The sequence below is a fragment of the Aotus nancymaae genome, unplaced genomic scaffold (assembly GCF_030222135.1).
Source record: "Aotus nancymaae isolate 86718 unplaced genomic scaffold, 86718_ANA_hifiasm-v0.15.2.pri h1tg000029l, whole genome shotgun sequence".
Classification (NCBI taxonomy): Eukaryota; Metazoa; Chordata; class Mammalia; order Primates; family Aotidae; genus Aotus; species Aotus nancymaae.
Genome location: NW_026988442.1, coordinates 28,313,833 through 28,335,562, shown reverse-complemented (window position 1 = coordinate 28,335,562; position 21,730 = coordinate 28,313,833). Strand labels below are relative to the sequence as shown.

The 21,730-nt window shown below is 43.4% G+C and overlaps 1 protein-coding gene across 8 annotated transcripts in view; it reads left to right on the top strand.

The window, feature by feature from the left end:
* Positions 1-19,820, top strand: part of STAU1 (staufen double-stranded RNA binding protein 1) — a 72,770-nt gene extending 52,950 nt beyond the window's left edge. For 3 of the 8 annotated variants that reach the window (XM_021669078.2, XM_021669082.2, XM_021669083.2), the window contains 8 exons: positions 4,951-5,049; positions 9,524-9,754; positions 10,899-11,042; positions 13,396-13,542; positions 15,102-15,177; positions 15,414-15,733; positions 16,264-16,386; positions 16,590-17,688. In XM_021669078.2, the coding sequence (XP_021524753.2) occupies positions 4,951-5,049; positions 9,524-9,754; positions 10,899-11,042; positions 13,396-13,542; positions 15,102-15,177; positions 15,414-15,733; positions 16,264-16,386; positions 16,590-16,766 (1,317 nt within the window). In that variant the 3' untranslated portion in view covers positions 16,767-17,688. Of the gene's footprint in view, positions 1-4,950; positions 5,050-9,523; positions 9,755-10,898; positions 11,043-13,395; positions 13,543-15,101; positions 15,178-15,413; positions 15,734-16,263; positions 16,387-16,589; positions 17,689-18,286 lie in introns of those variants that run through there. The other 5 variants (XM_021669086.2, XM_021669081.2, XM_021669085.2 and 2 more) reach the window with 3 other exon arrangements.
* Positions 19,821-21,730: the final 1,910 nt, after the last annotated feature.

Genomic DNA, 21,730 nt, shown 5'->3' with positions numbered 1-21,730 from the left:
AAAGTGCTAGGATTACAAGCGTGAGCCATAGTGCCTGGCATTTTTTTTTTTAAGACAGGATTTTCCCTCTTGTTGCCCAAGCTGGAGTGCAGTGGCACCATCTTGGCTCACTGCAACCTCTGCCTCTCAGGTTCAAGTAATGCTCCTGCCTGAGCCTCCTGAGTAGCTGGGATTATAGTCATGAACCCCTGTGCCTGGCCCTTACTATGGTTTTGATTTGCCTAGTGATAGTGGTGTTGAGCAATTTTTCATTTGCTTGTAGACTGTTTGTATTTTTTTCTTTTTCTTTTTTTCCTGAGATGGCTTCACTCTGTCCCCCAGGCTGGAGTGCAGTTGTGTGATCTCGACTCACTGAAGCCTCTACCTCCCAAGTTCAAGCCATTCTCCTGCCTCAGCCTCCTGAGTAGCTAGGATTACAGGTGCCTGCCACCACCGTGGGCCTAATTTTTTGTTTTTTACATGTTGACCAGAAGCTCGTCTTGATCTCCTAACCTCAGGTGATCCTCTCACCTTGGTCTTCCAAAGTGCTGGGATTATAGGCATGAGCCACCACACCTAGCCTGGGTTGTTTTATTATTGAGTTATAGTTCTTTATATATTCTGGATGTATTAATCCCTTATCAGATAAACGATTTGCAAATCCTGTTCTCTGGGTTGCCTTCACTCTCTTAATAGTGTCCTTTGATGTATGACTGTTTTAAATTTTGATGAATTCTAATATAATTAATCTGTTTCTTTTGTTGTCTGTGGTTTTCCTGTCATATCTAAGAAATCATCACCAAATATGGTGTCATGACACTTCTGTGTTTTCATCTAAGAGCTTTACTGTTTTAGCCCTTATGTTTAAGTAGTATTTGATCCATTTGGGTTTCTTGTGGTGTGGGGTAAGGGTCCTACCTTATTAGTTTTGCATGCGGGTATCTAGTTTTCCCAGTACCATTTGTTGAACAAGCTTACAGTATTATTATTATTATTACTACTATTTTAGTTTAAAATGTATTTAACTATTAGATTGTTAAATTTCAAGCCAAAACTCTGTAGAACCCCAGCCTTAAAGGCACCTCAGTTGAAAATTTTTTGTTTTAAGGATTCGGTCATAAGAAAGCAGACCTTTTTTCTGCTTAGGATTTAAACAACAAAAATACAAGTGTTGGTTGGGTATGGTGGCTCACACTTATAATCCCAACACTTTGGGAGGTTGAGGTGAGAGGGTCGCTTGAGTCCAGGAGTTCAAGACCAGACTGGACAACATAGTGAGACTCCATCTGTACAAAACATTAAAAAAAACAGCTGGAGATCAGGCGGGTTGGCTCACACCTGTAATCTCAGCACTTTCGAAGGCTGAGGTAGGTGGATCACCTGAGGTCAGGAGTTCAAGACCAGCCTGGCCAACATGTTGAAACTCTGTCTCTGGCTGGGCGCAGTGGCTCACGCTTGTAATCCTAGCACTTTGGGAGGCCAAGGAGTTTGAGACCACCCTGACCAATATGGTGAAACCCTGTCTCTACTAAAAATACAAAAATTAGTCGGGAGCCAAACTACTCAGGTGGCTGTGGCAGGAGAATCACTTGAATGCGGGAGGTGGAGGCTGCAGTGAGCCAAAATTGTGCCACTGCACTCCAGTCTGGTAGACAAAGCAAGACTCTGTCTCCAAAAAAAAAAAAAAAGAAACTCTGTCTCTACTAAAAATGCAAAATAATTGGCCATGCATGGTGGCAGGTGCCTGTTATCCTAGCCACTCGGGAGGCTGAGGCAGGAGAATCACTTGAACCTGGAAGGCTGAGATTGCAGTAAGTGGAGATCACACCATTGCACTCCAGTCTGGGCGACAAGAGAGAGACTTCGTCTCAAAAAAAAAAGAAAAAAAAAATAGTTGAGAGTGGTGGCTTATGCCACTAATCCTGGCTACTCAGGAGGGTGACATGGGAAGATTGCTTGATGTCAGGAGTTTGAGGCTGCAGTAAGCTATGATGGCACTACTGCACTTCAGACTGGGAAACAGAGTGAGACACTGTCTCAAAAAATATATATACAAGTGTGCATTATGTTAACCACCAGAAATGCTATGAAAATAATTTTGACTAAGGTGAGATACATTGAAACCAGATTGGAAAGAAAAGATTAGGGAAGGATAGAAGGAATTACAAATAGCGTCTGGAATAAATTTATTTGTCCATTTGTCCAGGATTATACCCTTGGTTATATTGTTGTTTTTTTTTAACCTGGATAATAGCTTTTTTTTTTTTTTTCCTCTCTCTCTCTCTGTGTGTGTGTGTGTGTGTGTGTGTCTCTCTCTCTCTCTCTCTGTCTCTCACGGTCTCACTCTGTCACTGAGGCTAGAATGCAGTGATGTGATCATAGCTTACCTCAGCCTCAACACCCTAGGCTCGGGTGATCCTCCCACCTCAACCCTCCTGAGTTGCTGGAACCACAGACATGCAACACCACATCTGGCTAATATTTGTGTTTTTTATGGTGACAGGGATTCGCCATGTTGCCCAGGCTGGTCTTGAACTCTCCTGGGCTTAAGCAGTCCGCCCACCTTGTCCTCCAGAAGTTTTGGGATCACAAGTGTGAGCCAACATGCCCCACCACTTACAGCTTTTAATATTAGCTCAGTGGCCAGAACTGGTGGCTCACGCCTGTAATCTCAGCACATTGGGAGGCCAAGGTGGGCAGATCACCTGAAGTCAGAAGTTTGAGACCAGCCTGGCCAAGATGGTGAAACCCCGTCTCTACCAAAAATAGAAATAAAAATAAATAAAAATTTAGCCGGATGCGGTGGTGGGTCCCTGTAATCCCAGCTAAACCCGGGAGGTTGGAGGTTGCAGTGATCAAAATTGTGCCATTGCACTCCAGCTTGGGTGACATGAGCGAAATTCCATCTCAAAAAAAAAAAAAAAAAAAATTAGTTGAGTGTAGAAGGAATATACCTGATAAACATAAGGAAATGCACAACAGATAAAATCTTGGATAGTCCTACACCTTGCCTATTTAGCAGTTTTAACCATGGGTTCCTATATAGTTCTAATCTTAGAAGCAGGACTTTATAAATTCTTTTACAAAATAAGCAATAATGTGAAGAAAAATAGCTCTTTTGCTGTGTTTTGGGGGACTTTGCTAGATAAGCTTTGAGCTTATCTAGTTCCTCTTATTATCACTACAACACAGTATAAATTCCATGTTATCAGCACACAGAAGTAAGATCCCTGCTCCTCTTTAATCCCATCCCTGATTAGAAGAGAAACTTGTTTCAAAGATAGAATCTCTGCCTTTGTTGAGGAGACTTTATTAGTTTGTGCCTTGTATTTATGCCAACAGTAGTAAGTATGAGATACATGGCAGTTTTGTAATTTATTTCACCGCATTCTTATTTATTTCTTCATTTTTAATTATAGAGACAGAGTCTCTTTGTCGCCCAGGCTAGAGTTCAGTGGCTGTTTACAGGCATGATCACAGCTCACTGTAGCCTTGAACTACTGTGCTCAGCTGATCCTCACCTGTCAGCTTCCTGAGTAATGGGGCAACAGTCATGCACTGCCATGCCTCCTGGCTGCATTCTCTGTTTTTTTTTTTTTTTGAGATGGGGTCTTGCTCTGTTGCCCAGGCTAGAGTGCAGTGGCGTGATCTCGGCTCACTGCAACCTCTGCCTCCTGGGTTCAAGCAGTTCTCCTGCCTCAGCCTCCCGAGCTGCTGGGATTACAGGCATATGCTGCCATGCCTGACTAATTTTTTGTATTTTAGTAGAGATGGGGTTTCACTGTGTTGCCCAGGCTGGTTGTAAACTCCTGAGCTCAGGCAGTTTTGCCCCCTTGGCCTCCCAAAGTGCTGGGAGCTGGGTTACAGGCGTGAGCCACTTCAGCTGGCCTGCATTCTCTTAAAATGGATTCCTGCCAGGCGCAGTGGCTCACGTCTGTAATCCCAGCAGTTTGGGAGGCCGAGGCAGGAGGATCATGAGGTCAGGAGTTCAAGACTAGCCTGACCAACATGGTAAAACCCTGTCTCTACTAAAATACAAAAAGTAGCCGGCATGCTGGTGTATACCTGCAATCCCAAATACTTGGGAGACTGAGGCAGGAGAATTGCTTAAACATGAGAGGTGGAGGTTGCAGTGAGCTGAGATTGCACCACTGCATTCCAGTCTGGGTGACAGAGTGAGAGACTTGGTCTCAAAAAAAAAAAAAAAAAAAGGTGGTGTCCAGGGAATTTATGTCCAAATAAGAAGCCTGCATACTCAGGTGGACAGACTTATATCTGAATTTGCCATGTCCCACACATATCTGTCTATATTTTGACTTTTCCAAAATGTGGCTTCCTACCACTTGAGGAGGACTTTTGGAAGTCACTGTTCCAAGCAGCAGTGACATCTTGCTGAACCACAATTAGGCTGATTCATACCCAAAGGTCTGTTATTTGTGGATTGTTTATGATGAACTTATGAGGTACGATATGACTCAAACTTGACAGGATATATATATATATATGGATATATATATCACCTGTAAATTCAGTGACACTTGGTATGTGCGTGGCCTTGGTTAAATTCATAAAGCCAAGGCTTAGTCCTTTTAAGGTTTACCATTGCAGGTTAGGATGTTGATGGGTATTTTTTGGGTGAGGACAGGGTCTCGCTCTGACACCCAGGCTGGAGTGCAGTGGTGTGATCATGGCTTACTGAAGTCTCAACCTCCTGGGCTCAAAAAATCATCCTGCCTCAGTCCTCCAAAAAAAAAAAAAAAAAAAATACAGATATGTACCACCACTACACCCACTAATTTTTGCTTTTTTGTTTTTGTTTTTGAGACAAGGTTGCTCAGGCTGGTCTCAAACTCCTGGGCTCAAGCTGTCCTCCTGCCTTGGCTTCCCGAAGTGCTGGGATTATAAGTGTGAACCACCTCACCTGGCTATTGATGATTTTAAGAGTTAACTACTAAACAATTATTCTTATAGGTGAATGGAAGAGAATCAGAAGAAGAAAATCTCAATAAATCTGAAATAAGTCAAGTGTTTGAGATTGCACTTAAACGGAACTTGCCTGTGAATTTTGAGGTAAGCTAATTTTACATGTAGGATTTTGTATTATACAGTCCTGTTAGCATTCATCGTAAGAGTGATTTTTTTCCCTAAATAACATTGGAATAATATTCACATAATGTGAACCTCCAAATGAAGCAGTGTTTATTCTCTTCTTCTAGGAGTCCCTAACTAAGAGGCATTGGATGTGTAGACAGTTCATGATGGCTTTAGTTGGTGTGTGGACCTCCTGAAGTGGTCTGAAGATGGTTGTGTTAGTGTTTACATGTGTGTTCTTCTGGACGGGGAGGGGTAGTGGGGCTAGTTCATCACTTAGATCAGTCTGAAAAGCATTTGTGGCCCCTAAAGATCTCTTCAGAGTAATTTTGAAAAGGACACAGTTTTTGTCATTATCTAGCATCTGCCCTCAATTCATGTTTAATCACTTCATTTGTTGTTGATCCCTGTGTTCTAAAAACAATAATCAATGAGTTGTCTGCTCAAAGTGGGAAATAAGTTAAATTTTAATATATGTTGCCTTAAAAGACAATATAATCCATCCAAATGGTAAGGGAGGATTTTTAAAGTTTCCCTTAGAAATAAGATCTGACCCATGGCAGAGCCTTTGCAGATTCTTTTGATTTACGTGCTTGATTATGGCTTATTTCTTTTCTTAAAAAGCCTATTTGAAGCTTATATTCCTGTAAAATAATTTTGAAGTATTTTTTACAGTTATAGGTGACCCACACATTTTATGCCTGACTATCATAAAATATTAATGTATACCTTCTCCTACTGTGTGTTAGCACCCTAAACTTAGCCAGCTTCAGTCCTCCATCTTTCACCCTGCTGATGCCTCCCTGCCTGCTGTGGGCCAGAGGTGGGATGGGAGTTCCCAGGGCCGCCTCCTGTTGTCCACCTGGGTGGGAGGTCTTGTTTGTTCCTCTTCATTCCCCCAACACCTGTTCCTGCTTCTCCACCCTCAGCAGGCAAGAGCGGGTTTACACTGTTCTCCTGGAGTCCAGAGCCCCTACATGGATCTAGGGCTGGAATCTTCTCACCTGGTCCTACGTTCCCTATCTGGCCTTTCTCCCTCCATCGGGGGAGGCTGGGTTACACTTTTGGAGGGAATGAGACGGGACATTCAGAATGGCGGTTAGGGCTTGCTCTTGAGTGGGAACGACACGGGAGCTGCATCCCAAGGAGTCGTGAGGTCTCCCTTGGCACCTGTTTCAGAAAAGGGGAGAAGTATTGCTTTTCTTCCTGCTGATGGATTAGTCTGGCATGAGAGTGGATTTTTTAAAGTTGGGGGAAGGGGTACCAAGACTGGGCAGTGGGAGATAGATGCCTGGCTGGCTTCCCGGGTCACCTCATATTCAGAGGTGGTAGCTTGGGCCAGAACCTTGGATTCCTGACCACCTGCTCACACTTGCTGCCTCCGAGTCACCAAGATTTCTGGAAGCTTAGAGATTGCTATTTTATGTTTTTGCTCTGTGAGATTTGGGATCAGATTGTTTCCTTCCCACCTTCACTTGTGTTAAGGTTTCAGATTTGGCCCTCAGGAATCTTATTAGTAGTCACATAAAAGAATTGTAGGAGTGCCCTCTCGTGGTGATCTTTTAAAGTAATTTAAACCATCACAGCTTGCATGTAGTTGGTGGCATGAATACTTACATTCATTAACTCACATATCAGAAACTTCTTACTAGCTTCCATTATTACATTGACCAAGGTCTTTCTTTTCTCTTGCTGCTGGAAGATTTCCTGGCATGTATTAGATGTTTAGGAAATAGTTATTGAATAAAGGCTGTCACATATGAAGCCGGGTTAGGCTTTTTTTTTTTCGAGAGGGAGTTTCACTCTTGGTGAGTGCAATGGCATGATCTTGGCTCACCCTCAGCCTCCTGAGTAGCTGGAATTACAGGTATGCGCCACCATGCCTGGCTAATTTTTTTGTATTCTTAGTAGAGATGGGGTTTCTCTACGTTGGTCAGGCTGGTCTCAATCTCCCAACCTCAGGTGATCCGCCCGCCTTGGCCTCTCAAAGTGCTGGGATTACAGGCATGAGCCACCGTGCCTAGCCAGGTTAGATGTTTTAATAGGGGAAGATAGAAGCCATTTGTACAGTTTTTTGGAAAAATATATACAACTTGGCTTTTTGGAAACAGAGTTTCGCTCTTGAAGCCCAGGCTAGAGTGCAATGGCACGATCTCGGCTCACAGCAACCTCTGCCTCCTGAGTTCAAGCAATTTTCCTGCCTCAGCCCGGTGAGTAGCTGGGATAACAGGTGTGTAATTAGCCACCATACTCGGCTAATTTTTGTATTTTTAGTAGAGACAGGTTTTACCATGTCAGCCAGGCTGGTCTCGAACTCCTGACCTCTGGTGATCTGCTCACCTTGGCCTCCCAGAGTGCTGGGATTACAGGTGTGAGGTACCATCCCTGGCCAGCAATTTTTAATTTTGAGGAATTTCTTTCTTTTTTCTTTATAGTTGTTTTTTTTTTTTGTCTTCAGCTCTTTGCCAGTCTTACATTCTTGAAGCTTTCTCCTGTTCTACAACCTTTGTAGTTTTAGTTTAGATCACATTTAGGTGATCTAGGTCTAATTAATTTTTGTTTGTGGTGTGAGTTAGAAATCATGGTTTGATTTTTTTTTTCTTTTTTCTTTTTCCCCACACTCCATGCAGATATCTAGTTGCTCTGGAACTATATTTTTAAGAAAGACTTTTAATTTGTTTTGGTGTGTTTGCCATAAATTGATTGACCTTATACATGCAAGTCTGTTTCATACTGTTCTGTTGATCTGTTTATCCTTATATAAAATCATATGATAGTTGTGACTTTATAGGAAGTTTTTTAATCTGGTAATTTAAGTCTTCTAACTTTGTTTTTCTTTTTAAGAGTGTCCAACTTGGGCGACAGAGCGAGACTCTTGTCTCCCCACCCCCCAAAAAAAGGAGTGTCTTGGCTAATGGCAGTTAGTTTTTTTTTGGGGGGGGGGTGTTATTTATTTATTTATTTATTTAACTTTTTCAGATGAGGTGTTGCTCTGTTGCCCAGGCTGGGGTGCAGTGGTGTGATCATAGCTCACTGTAGCCTTGATCTCCTGAGCTCAAGTAATCCTCCTGCTTCAGCCTCCCATGTAGCTAGGACTACAGGTGCATACTACTATATCTGGCTAAGTTTTTTAATTTTTATTTTTGTAGAGTCAAGGTCTTGAACTTCTGAACTCAAGTGATCCTCCCACCTTGGCCTCCCAGGGCATTGGGATTACAGGCATGAGCCACAGTGCCCAGCCTGGATTTAATTTTTATTTTCTATCTATGTGATTGTAATCACTTTAATATTCAGCTAAGTTTCTGTTCATGTTTTAGATTCTTTTCCCATCTCTGTTGACTTAGTTTTATTTCTTTAATATGTAAAACAGTAAATGCTTCCAGAAGTCAAAACTATCATTCCTATCTGATCCCTTCTCTCTACCCCAATACCTCATACCTGTTGTAGGTAACTAATTTCATTGCTTGTGGTGTTTTTTTTTTGTTTGTTTGTTTGTTTGTTTTTTGAGACAGAGTCTCACTCTGTTGCCCAGGCTGGAGTGCAGTGTAGTGATCTCGGATCACTACAACCTCTGCCTCCCAGGTTCAAGGGATCCTTGTGCCTCAGCCTCCTGAATAGCTGGGATCACAGGCATGCACCACCACACCTGGCTAATTTTTGTATTTTTAGTGGGGACAGGGTTTTACCATGTTGGCCAGGCTGGTCTCAAACTCCTGACCTCAGGTGCTTCACCCACTTCTGCCTCCAAAAGTGCTGGAATTACAGGCGTGAGCCACCACGCCTGGCCCATTGGTTTCTTTATCCTTACCCTGTTTTTTTTCTTTTTTCAAATCTGGGCATATAAATGTGTATTTATATATGTGTATTTACATATAGATATTTATATTAAATCCTTTTTTCTTACAGTAAAGCTACCATACCATATACACTCTTGTAGTTTGATTTTTTTTTTTTTTCACTTTGTGTTTGCTGAGACTCCCTCTTTATCAGTGCTCAGAGATTTGTCTCATTCTCTTTTGTAGCCACATAGCAGCCAGTATTTAGTAGGCCTAGCCCTGGCTGGAGGCTCAGAGCACATATTAAACTTGGAACTGTTTGTGCTGCATTCGTTTCTGGGCTTTGCTGGTCTAGCTTCCTTTTTTTGCCAGTTGCAATGGACTACACTAAACTCAGGACAGCCTGTGAGCAGGGGGCATGGGAGTAAAAATGTCTGCCTGACTTTTTGGGACTTTTTCATGCCTGACTGGGACTCACCAGACTCAAGAGCGTAAACCAGTTTGAGAAGAAGAAAGGCGAGAAAGCATTTGAAATTATCCCTGCTCCCTTTTGTGGACATGCATGCTCCTTTCATTTAATAGGCCTTGTCTTTGATTCCCCTTTCCTGTATCTGTATGAAATGTGCCAGCCAGTGTGCCTTGCAGCTTTTAATAAGTGTTTGTCCACTTTCACTCAGTCTTTCCCTCTGAAACAGGTGGCCCGGGAGAGTGGCCCACCCCACATGAAGAACTTTGTGACCAAGGTTTCGGTTGGGGAGTTTGTGGGGGAAGGTGAAGGGAAAAGCAAGAAGATTTCAAAGAAAAATGCCGCCATAGCTGTCCTTGAGGAGCTGAAGAAGTTACCGCCCCTGCCTGCAGTTGAACGAGTAAAGCCTAGAATCAAAAAGAAAACAAAACCCATAGTTAAGGTAAGAACTTTTCTGAACATAGAAGGTGTTTTCATGACCTATAGATGGTTGAGGGGTTTAGAAGGCTGGTTGCTGTCCCTGAGGTGAAAGGGGATGAGACCAACATGTCAACCCCCAGGCCTGGCAGACCCCTTAGAGATGGATGCTGTAAGAGCCACCTGTTAGGTAAGATAAGGACACTGTGTCCATTCAGTAGAGGCACCTGCAGATGGGCACACACATCTGTGCAGGAGGCGCTCATCACAGCCCCGGTGAACACAGTGGGGTATTTGGCCAGAGCGCCGTGGGTGTCTGGAGCGTGTGGTGAAATAACAGTGCCTCCGTCTCAGTGACCACAGTGCTGTTCTGAAGGTGGAGGAGATACATGCCAGGCAGGAGGCCCATGGGGGCAGGATGGGACGGAGACATTTTGCTGTGTGCCTTTTCTTATGGATTTTCGAGCCACACTAATGGATCAATCAAAGCATTATATTGACCCCTTCCCCACCCCCAGAAAGACATAATTCCTTGAGGGACTTTGTGATTTTCAGTACATGTAGTTTCATGCTGTATCAAGATTCAAATTTTTCTTACATAAAAGTTAGCATACTATATATACCCTTTTGTTTCCTTTTTTTGCTTAATATAGCCTGGAAATCACTTCTGATCAGCAGAGTGGGCGAGGGCTCCTTGGCACAAAAGGTAGCCACGAGGAAGTAACTGAGATTCTGAGATTCTTCTTGCCATATGGCATCAGCTTGAGCTTTTTTAAAAAAATGGTGTCTGGATTTTGAGTTCTTTTCAAGAAAAGTGGGAACCCATCATAGCTCAGACTTTGGGGGAGTTGTGGGAATAGTGTTTTAATGTTTTTTCTATTTACTGTCATATATTGAAATTTGTTAAAAAACAGGTATTGCAGTCATAGTGATGCTTCGTTATAGTGAAATGTTGATGTTGGTTTGCTAAGACCTTAAAATCACCTCATAGCAATTGTAGAAAATCAAAGCATCTTTCCATTTTAAAAACGTTAAATTAAAAAAAAATTTAATTCTGCACCATTAGGTCAACCCAAAATCTCTTATCTCCTCTCATATCCTGATCTTTGATTTGACCAAGTTCATGCTGTGAATAACATTACAGAGTTTCCTCCTTGTTTGTTCCTCAGCCACAGACAACCCCAGAATATGGCCACGGGATCAATCCGATTAGCAGACTGGCCCAGATCCAGCAGGCAAAAAAGGAGAAGGAGCCGGAGTACATGCTTCTCACAGAGCGAGGCCTTCCGCGCCGCAGGGAGTTCGTGATGCAGGTGGGTCAGTGTGAATTACGGATGCCCCTTTCTCTGACCACGTCCAGTCTTGGGGGCTGATGGAGGTTCAAGGCTTGGACAACTTCCTGAGGAGGCTGGGTCCTGTGGGCCATGTTCTGCCAGCAACTGTGATCCTTATTAAGACCCTGTGGCTTGCAGTAATTTGACAGCTTGCCCGTACCACAGAAATCTGTAAAGGCTGCATATGAAAGATGAAGTTGTGTATCTTAAGGCTTAAAATAAACACTCAGTGTATGTGAATGTAATGTCTGCACGGCAGCACTACTGCTGTGTGCACTGGGAGGAATGTGGGTATGTTGCACTGAAATTGCGAAGAAAGTGTGCTAGGGTGGGGGGTGCTGGGGTGGCGGGTGCTGGGGTGGCAGGTGTTGGGTGAAGTTTTTCTTCATTATGTCTCCTTGAAGGTTTATGACATTGGTCTTTTCCAAAGGTAAATTTTGCAAGTAGTATCAAGAGATCTGTTTCTCTTCCTCCTAATCCTTGTGGAGTCTGGAATCCAGGGTTGGCTAATCCTTAGATTGGGGTGAAATTAGTGTGGAACATTTCTCTTTGTACTTAGCTTATTAAGTTCAAAGCTAAGTGGTTACTTCATATAGGCAGCTTAACTTAATTATGATTTGATTAAGTGCTTTCTGATGTAAAACACAATATTTGACTCTTGTGTAGCAATTTATAACGTATAAAGTTGAGCTGGTATGTTTTACCTGTGCAGTCAGAAGGTAGGAAAAGAATGATCCTTTGATTCCACAAAAGGAAATTGCAGTTTGCTGAGAGGATCAGTAATTTGCCCAAGAAGAAATGGCTGGTAGATGGCCAGATTGGAATTTATACCCAGGCCAGGGAATGGTTTCCTTGACTCTCTTAGTCTTGTGACCTGGGCTTTTGGTTTTAGCAGCCAGGTGCCTGTGGTCATGATCAAATTGGAAGGGGCTTGTAAGCAGGGATGTGCTGGAACGTGTTTAACAACCAACTCTTTGGGGAGGGTGGTTTGATGGGAGGAGCTGAATACATGTGTGTTTTATATGTATATACATGTGTGTTATACATTTTACTGAGAGAATGTGTGTTCTAAATTATACTAACACATACATGTGTGTTATAAATTTTACTGACAGGATATGTAGCACAATTTATAAATACACTTTATTGTAAATTTTGTACATATTTCAGTGTGACAGTCACCAATAATAGTGTTATAAAATCATACAACACATAATGCTCTATTACTATCCAGTTCAGCAAATGTGTTGCTCATGTCATTGACAAATCCATACTTTAGATTTGAGATTTTGGTTCTAGCATGAATACTGGTTGATATTTTTTATTTACGTTAACAGGTAAGATGAAAGTAAAACAGGCTGGGCATGGTGGCTCATGCCTATAATCCCAGCATTTTCGGAGGCCGAGGCGGGCAGATCACTTGAGGTCAGGGGTTTGAGACCAGCCAGGCCAACATGGTGAAACCTCATGTCTACTAAAAATACAAAAGTTAGCTAGGAATGGTGGCACACGCCAGTAATCCCAGCTACTTGGGTGGCTGAGGCAGGAGAGTCACTTGAATCTGGGAAGCGGAGGTTGCAATGAGCTGAGATCATGCCACTGCACTCCAGCCTGGGTGACGAAGTGAGATTCTATCTCCCAAAAAAAAAAAAAAAAAAAAAAGAAAAACAATGAAGACATGTAACATCACTCATTTGTAAATTATATGAGTGACTTCTCTGCTAAATTGGATAATAATTTTCAAAGACAGAAAGATACTTCACTTTTTTGTACTAGTTACAATGTAATGGCTGCAGACTTCTCATGCTTTTAAGATTAATCTGCATTATTAACCTTTTCTTCATCATTGTAAGTTTAGAGTTAGATAATCAATAAACAACTTAATCTTTGATGTGTAGCATTTGTAGATTTCTGTGGTATAAATAGTTCTACCATGGCTGATTTCAAGCTATCATAGTGATACTTCCTATTGCAATGCTGGCAAGAGATGTGCAGTAGGTCACTATCACAGACTGTTTGATCATACAAATGCAAAGCCAGAAAGACCTTCAGAACACAGATAATTACAAAATGCAGTCAAAAATTACTTCTGTTAAAATAATTTAATTATAAGCTTATGTAATTAAATGTTTAATACTGGCTATGTTTTAACAGCCAGCTTTCCAAACTCCTATTTAATAATTAGCTCTCACAGACAAGCAGGCCAGGTTCAGGGCACCACTGTTATGTCACTTCTGACCATTGTTGGGGTTATTTTGCAACACACCAATTCCTGCCTGGTTGTTGTTATGAAGGTTTAAGCACTGGTCTGTGTTTTGACTTCTTTGTGCAGGTAAAGGTTGGAAACCACACTGCAGAAGGAACAGGCACCAACAAGAAGGTGGCCAAGCGCAATGCAGCCGAGAACATGCTGGAGATCCTTGGTTTCAAAGTCCCGCAGGCGCAGCCCACCAAGCCAGCGCTCAAGTCAGAGGAGAAGGTGACTGCTGTGGGCTCTCTCATTGCAAGGTGGTCTCTTGCCTCACCCTAGGGAACTGGGACGCCTCCAGGGGGCAGGCTTCAAGGCAGGGCTTCATCCTCCTGGCAGTTAAAGCAGTCCTGCTGAGTGATGTGTCATCCATTTGGACCATAACGTGCTCACAGGGGTCTCACATGTCCACTGTCCCCAGGCGGCTCTGGGTTAGATCGTGATTTTGTCAGCATCTTTGTGGTCTGGGGATGCTTTGTGGAGGGCTGCTTGCTCCTTTCCATTTGTAGGATGAGGGGTAATTAGGCTTGAAATTACTAAGTTTGATTTCCACTCTAGAAATGAAGCCTGTGTGAAAGATTTATAACTGTTAGGCTTTTGTTAATTGTGGAACAGGCTTTGTTTTTTTCTGGGAAAATAAGACAGTGTGATAGTAGAGACAGGTCAGATCCAAAGTTTAGGTTTGGGATTTCTTTTTTCCTATGTGAGTTAAACATCAGATGAAAATAAACCCGTCTTGAAAAATTCACAGCCAGGTGTGGTGGCTCCTACCTGTAATCTCAGCACTTTGGGAGGCCAAGACCTTGAATCCAGGAGTTCAGGACCAGTCTGGGCAACATGATGAAACTCTGTCTCTACAAAAAAATTTAAAAATCAGCCAGGTGTGGTGGCTTGTGCCTGTAGTCTGAGCTACAAGGCTGAGGTGGGAGGATCACTTGAGCCTTGGGAGGTCAGGGTTGTAGTGAGCCATGATCACACCACTGCACTCCAGCTTGGGCAACAGACCCTGTCTCAAAAAAAAAGGAAAGTTAAAAAGAATTTGTGTCTGCCATAAGTGGTAAGCAGGACCTCAGCAAAAGCCTTTGCTGACCTTCTTGTTTCATGTCACTAAATGGTCCTAATGAGGTAAACTTGAGATCATTTATAAAACTGATTCATTCATGTCTGCCAGTTTTATCAACAGTGAGAAACAGCATCAGCCATGGCCACATAGTTAATAACTGACTGGGGCCCCAGATACCGCCAGTACAGAGTTTAGGCTTGGCTTTTGGGTTTTTCATTTCAGAATCTTGTTAGGACATTCATAGTGTCTTCTGTTATTTCTCAGAAAGGTGATGTTTTGACAAAATTCTTAGATGATAACATTTTCCCCATAAGGGTGTTAATTTTGTAATGTCACCTTACTTTTGAATTGAATATCAGCTCCAGGAAATATTCTTGATTTGTTTGTTTAGCTTCAGTCTGAAAGCTTCTTTCCCCACCTTGGTGGGCTCTGATGTCTAGCATCGCTGCTCTTTTTGGTTCAGTGCTTCCCGTCTCCCTGTGGGTGCAAAGCGCAGCTTAGCATTCATGCTTAGTGCACTTTGTTAGATGCTGTTTGTGGGCAGGAGGGTGCATTAGGAGGAGGAGACAGGCTCTGCCCAGGTGTCTGTCAGGGTGCCAGTGGTCAGGTGGGGCAGGGTTTTTCTGCTGATTGCCTCAGTTACTGCTGGTTGGGCTTTGTGTAGATTTAGACAGCAGGAGCTAATTTTTCAATGATCTGACTTATGCTCATGGCTTTTTTTTTTAAGACACCTATAAAGAAACCAGGGGATGGAAGAAAAGTAACCTTTTTTGAACCTGGCTCTGGGGATGAAAATGGGACTAGTAAGTGTGATCTTAATATTGTCTTTATCTAAATGTGATTCTGGGGTTTACATGGGTCCTGAATAACAGCAGGAGCCCAGCCAGTGAGTTCCCGCATGCAAAGTGTCCGCATCATTCCCTGATTCCCTGTGCTGCCGCGCGTGCCAAGGGGAGGGCCAGCGTGGGGTTTGACGGCATCATCATGTTTTTCCAGGCTATGGATGTGGATGCGTGTTTACTATGTGTGTCCCTCCCAGGTAATAAAGAGGATGAGTTCAGGATGCCTTATCTAAGTCATCAGCAGCTGCCTGCTGGAATTCTTCCCATGGTGCCCGAGGTCGCTCAGGCTGTAGGAGTTAGTCAAGGACATCACACCAAAGATTTTACCAGGGCAGCTCCGAATCCTGCCAAGGCCACGGTAACTGCCATGATAGCCCGAGAGTTGTTGTATGGGGGCACCTCGCCCACAGCCGAGACCATTTTAAAGAATAACATCTCTTCAGGCCACGTACCCCATGGACCTCTCACGAGACCCTCTGAGCAACTGGACTATCTTTCCAGAGTCCAGGGATTCCAGGTAACTGTCAGGCCTGAGCTGTGATGGCCGTGTCTCAGGACAGTCATCTCTTGGCTTTCCTGAGAAAATGAACTTTGCACTTTGTTTCTTAAATCAAGTTCTGTCCAGGGATGGGTTGGGGAGCAGTGGTGGAAGGGCGGAAGGGAAGGAGGTATAGATGTATTGTAAGCATATGTGGTATGAGAAACATCTTTACCCTTTGGTAATAACATTTCAAAATTCAAGCCAACCCTAAAAACAAAACTTCTTACCACTGGCAGTGGTTGTAAATTTGGATTTCAAAGAACAGACTCATCGTGCTGATGCCTGGAAAGGATATGGCTTTTCCTAGTCTAGGGCTTCTGAGCAGACACCTAGGTTCCGGGAAGGTTCTGGGCTGACAGGGCAGGTGTTGGTGTGGCCACAGTCAGGCTGAGTTGGGAAGAGCAGGTGATCTCCCTGCTTGTGGGGCCGGGCCTGGAGCTGCAGCCTTCCAACCCATTTGTATGCACTTTTCCCTACCCTAGCCTCAGCTCTCTTTTTCCCCTTAGGTTGAATACAAAGACTTCCCCAAAAACAACAAGAACGAATTTGTATCTCTTATCAATTGCTCCTCTCAGCCACCTCTGATCAGCCATGGTATCGGCAAGGATGTGGAGTCCTGCCATGATATGGTACGTCACACCTTTGGTGAGGGATTGGGGTGTTAAGTTGTGTGTTTATGTGGAACCTTCCTTGGTTCAGCTTGTTGCTGGCCTGAGGAAGATAGGAGAAAGATTATCTCGTAGACCTTGAGAACAGTTGATTGTTTGATAGTGTTCATATTTTTGAAGACTTTTGTCATAGCTGATTGGATCGATTTCTTACTCCTGATCAGAACTCGGCAGCTTTAGCCCACCTTTCCCTTCCCGTTCCTTGCTGGCCTGAGGGGCAACTGGGATCCTGCAGCTCACGCAGAGACCGCATTCACTTCATCTCTTACCAGAACAAGGAACTACAGGTCCACATTCTGGCAGCTGTGAAATACCCTTGCTTTGGTCTTCTGTTCAGATGAAATTATTGTTATCAGAAAACTGAGAAAAAGAATTGATCAGATTAACGAATCTAAGTAAACTGTGGTGTATTCACTTTGTGGGACGTCATGCATGCATCAAATTAATGTCTCTGGGCTGGGTGTGGTGGCTCACTCTGTAATTCCAGCACTGTGGGAGGCTGAGGTGGGCAGATCACCTGAGCTCAGTAGTTCGAGACCAGCCTGGCCAATGTGGTAAAACCCCGTCTCTACTAAAAATACAAAATAAAATTGCCAGGTGTAGTGGTGGGCACCTGCAATCCTAGCTACTTGGGAGGCCAAGGCAGGAGAATTTCTTGAACCTGGGAGATGGCGGTTGCAGTGAGCCAAGATCATGCCACTCCTTTCAAAAAAAAAAAATAGTGTCTCCAAAGATAATGTAATAAGAAAAATACATGATAGGCTGGGCGTGGAGGCTCACACCTGTAATCCCAGCACTTTGGGAGGCCAAGGCAGAAGGATTGCATGAGGCTAGGAGTTTGAGACCAGCCTGGGCAACTTAGTGAGACCCCGTCTCTATAGAAAGAAAAGTACACGATAGATTTTTGTTAGCAGGATATAACATTTGTGCAGTCTGGTTACCACAAGGTTAAAAATACTGGAAGGAAAAATACATTTTCAGAGGTTATGATTAGTGAGGTAACTGTGAATGTTTTTAAAACTTGTATTTTAAATTAAAAATTGAAAGTTTTATTTAGTAGTACCAGAGTTGAAGAAGTTGCCACCTGTTTGCTGGGCAGCAGGAGTTCCTGTCCAGTGTACCGCGTGGCGCTCCCAAGCAGTGGCTGTGGCTTTATTCTTCTTTCCATCCCCACTAGGCTGCACTGAACATCTTAAAGTTGCTATCTGAGTTGGACCAACAAAGTACAGAGATGCCAAGAACAGGAAACGGACCAATGTCTGTGTGAGTGCACTGATGAAGGGGGAGGCGCTGATGATGGGGAGGCTGCTCCTTGTTTGCACTGAGTTAACACGATCTGCTGACTCAGCAGGAAAACCTTTGCCTGAGTTACTTTCTGGCCCTTTTGCCTGAAAGCTTTCCAAGTTCTCTGGGCAGAGAGCTTTACTTTTAAAAAACATTTTGAGTAGATCATACCTTCACATGGTCAGAACTCTGCATTATTTTACAAGGTGCAATCTGACCCTCAGACAGTCCCCGTCCCATCCCTTCTGTTCTCCCCACCGCCTCTCCCATAGATCACATTTTCACTGGTTTCTCCTGTATCTTTCCTGTATGTTTCTTTACACCAGTATAGGCATATATTTCTTCCCTCATTTTCTTCCTGAAAATTTGTTACCTTTTTCCCGAAGAGGTAACAAATACATAACACCCTCCTTGCTTATTTTACTTATTGGCATATCCTGGGAAAACTTTTGTTATCATAAACTGGGGCTTTTAGTATTGGACTTCCTGATGTTTGCCAGTTTCTTTTCATTTTTAATGTTACTTTAATTCTCTTACATTTCAAAATTAGTGTCATTTTCATTTTTCTTCCTTAAAGGTGTGGGAGGTGCTGAACCTTTTCTGGCCATGAACCATTATAAAATCCCAACATATATACTGAAAATACTGAAACTGCTTTGAAAATTTGGAATTTCTGATACCTCCAGTGGGCCGAGAGACACGATGGGTAAAGGGTGTGGGCAGCAGCAGAGAGGACAACAGAGACACGAGGAGGTGGCTGTGGCCGGGCTGGACTGTGCTGGGGTTTGTTGTGACGGCCACTCGGTGACCTGGCAGTCCCTATGCAATAGCAGCTGCCTGTGGGGAAGAAGGGCTCCTAGCTGCTGGCTCTCCCAGGACACCATCAGATCCATGCCCTGGGCACCTCCATGTTTGATCTTTGTTTTCCCCTGTGTGAAAGAACAGAGCACGACCCCTTCTCAAGCTGGCTCACTCAGACATGTTGGGACACACCCTGGACAGCCACGCCAGAGAGAGGCTTTCGACCGGCCCCAGAGCTAAAAGCACCAGAGAAAATCAGATGCTTCCTACTCGGCGTGACCTAACTTTTCTAGCGTGCTATGGCCCCACTACCCACACCATCACCACTGCTTTCTCTTCCAACAGTGATCTGTATTCTTAGTTTCATTATTTTCTTTTGATTGATATGACACTATATAAAATTTTCATTTGAGAGTTTCTCAATTGTATCTAGTTATATAGCACAGTTTGGAAACTTGTCTGGGACTGACTTCAGTAATCTAACCGACAAAGATCATATCCATGTGTATGTGGTTAGACATTTTTATTTCATTGACTAACCCCAGGACCATTTCAGTCATGCAAATTGTTTGCCCTCTGGTTCAGCTGAAACAGTCCTGGACTTTGAAAAACCTTGAATAAGTCTCCCACAGTTGTATAAATTGGACAATTTAGGAATTTTAAACTTTAGATGATCATTTGGTTCCATTTTTATTTTGTTTTTATCTTTGTTAATGCAAACAGGACTTAAATGAACTTTGATCTCTGTTTTAAAGATGAGTTAAAAAAATTGTGTATCTATACATGCGGCTCTTGAGGACTTAGCTTTCACTACACTACAGGATATGATCTCCGTGTAATCCATATAAACCTGCAGACTGATTTTCCAGAGTGCTCAATACTGTTCATTACATCTCCATTAGGGCTGAAAAGAATGAGCTATGTTTCTCTAGACAGCTGTGTTGCTTTTGATGTTGTGTTACTGTACACAGAAGTGTGTGCCCTAAGGCTCTGCGTGTGGTCCATATAGGAAGCCTGGTAGCCCTGCGAGTTAAGTACTGCTTCCATTCATTGTTTACGCTGGAATTTTTCTCCCCATGGAATGTAAGTAAAATTTAGTGTTTGTCACCAATAAATGGTAATACTAATTTTTTTGTTAATTTATTCTCAAATGCCACGACTGCTAGTTTGGTCCCCTCCCAACTTGCCCCTACCCTTTTTTTATTTTTAAGAAAAAACTTTGTAATGCTTGTGATTCTGTCTGGGCAAAAATCTGAAGATCTGAAATAACTTTATATCAAACCATTGATCAATAAACAGCTACTAATGAAGTGTTTGGTCCTGTTGAGCAGTAACTAAAAAAATAAGGGAAGATGTAAGGGGATGGAAGCTCATCGTGGGAGAGCAGGCCAGCCCCTGCAGGAAGCGCTGCTGCCCCTGAGAGGCATGTTGGGTACCTGGGTGAAGGGACTTGTGCCTCCTCCATAACTGACATTGCTGCCCAAAGAAACGACACCAAGGAGCTGAGAGAGACTACCGGTCACTTCCCCAGGGCACCTTCATCTCTCACCATAACTGAGCACTGAGGAGGACCCGTGTTTTAGCCTGGTTGAGGGGTGGGCTAGTTGGTTTTCATTTTTTAATTTTAGAAGAAGTGGAAGAAGATTATAAAGATTTCACTATAAAGCCAGCTGATGGATTGGACTGCTGGAATGACTGAAAGTGATCAGGTTATGGAAAATACTAAGGGCTGAAGGAAATGCAACGTTTTGAGGATAAAAGTAGTGAAAGGAGAAAAGGAGTGAAAGGAGAAAAGGTATCTTTACGTCTTTAAAAACAACAAAAGGATTCCTGGACCTGTGGCTCACATCATGACCCTCCCCCAGACCGAAGGTTCTTAGAGAATCTGAGCCCGGGGCCCTGACTTTGCACGCTGGTTTGCAGGGAGCACACTTGGTGGTAGAGATGGCACTGGAAGCCGGCCAGTGACATCTTCTGTGTTTTTGACTATTTATGAAAACTCATTCTGGGTACTCCATTGAAGAAGAGGTGGCCTGAGGTGACTTTGGTAATACAGTAAATTAATTGAGCATTAAGTTTTAAAAATATTACAGTAAAAAAATTAATAGTTCAAAAATACAGTAGTAAGTTTTTCTTCTTCTTTTTTTTTTTTTTTGAGAGACTCTGGCTGTTGCCCAGGCTGGAGTGCAGTGGTGCAATCTCAAATCACTGCAACCTCCGCCTCCTGGGTTCAAGCGATTCTCCTGCCTCAGCCTCCCGAGTAGCTGGGATTACAGGCATGTGCCACCATGCCTAGCTAAGTTTTGTATTTTTAGTAGAGTCAGGATTTCACCATGTTGGCCAGGCAGGACTCGAACTTCTGACCTCAAGTGATCTGCTCGCCTTGGCTTCCCAAAGTGCTGGGATTACAGGTTTGAGCCACTGCACTCGGCCTAGTAAATTTTTCATTAGTAGCTTTGCATGGCAAGACATGACAGTATAGCCTCCCCCCGCACCCCCCAACCCTTTTTGAGACAGTATCTTGCTCTGTTGCCCAGGATGGGGTACAGTGGCCTCAAGTGATCCTCTTGCCTCGACCTCCCAAAGTGTTTAGATTATAGGCCTGAGCCACTGTGCCCAGTAGTATATAGCCGTTCTTTACCTTTTTTTTGCTTTTTTTTTGAGACAGGATCCTACTTTGTCACCCATGCTGGAATGTGGTGCCACAATCACCGCTCACTGCAGCATTAACCCGGGCTCAGGTGATCCTCCCACCTCAGTCTCCTGAGTAGCTGGGACTATAGGCACATGCCACCATTCCTTGCTTATTAAAATAATTTTTCTTTTTAAGAGACAGGGTCTCACTACATTGCCCAGACTAGTCCAACTGGGCTCAAGTGATCCTGTCACGTCAGCCTCCCAAAGTGTTGGGATTGCAGGTGTAAATCACTGCACCTAGCCCTTTCTTTTAAAATTTTATTTTGAGAAATAATTGCATGGAGAAAAGGTACATTTTACTGAAATGATGTGTACATTCCCTCAGGCGCCCTCACTCCTCAAAATGTAGATATTCCTCCAAGTCGGACTGAACACTGCCGTCCGGTCTGTGGACCCCATGCAGGTCTCACCAGCTGCCCCAACAGTATCTGTCCCTTCCTGGTCCAGGGTCCCTGTGGAGAGGTGTGTGCTGCCTTTAGCTTCTCCTGCTGTTTGCATCAGTCCTCTGGGCTCATGTGCTTCA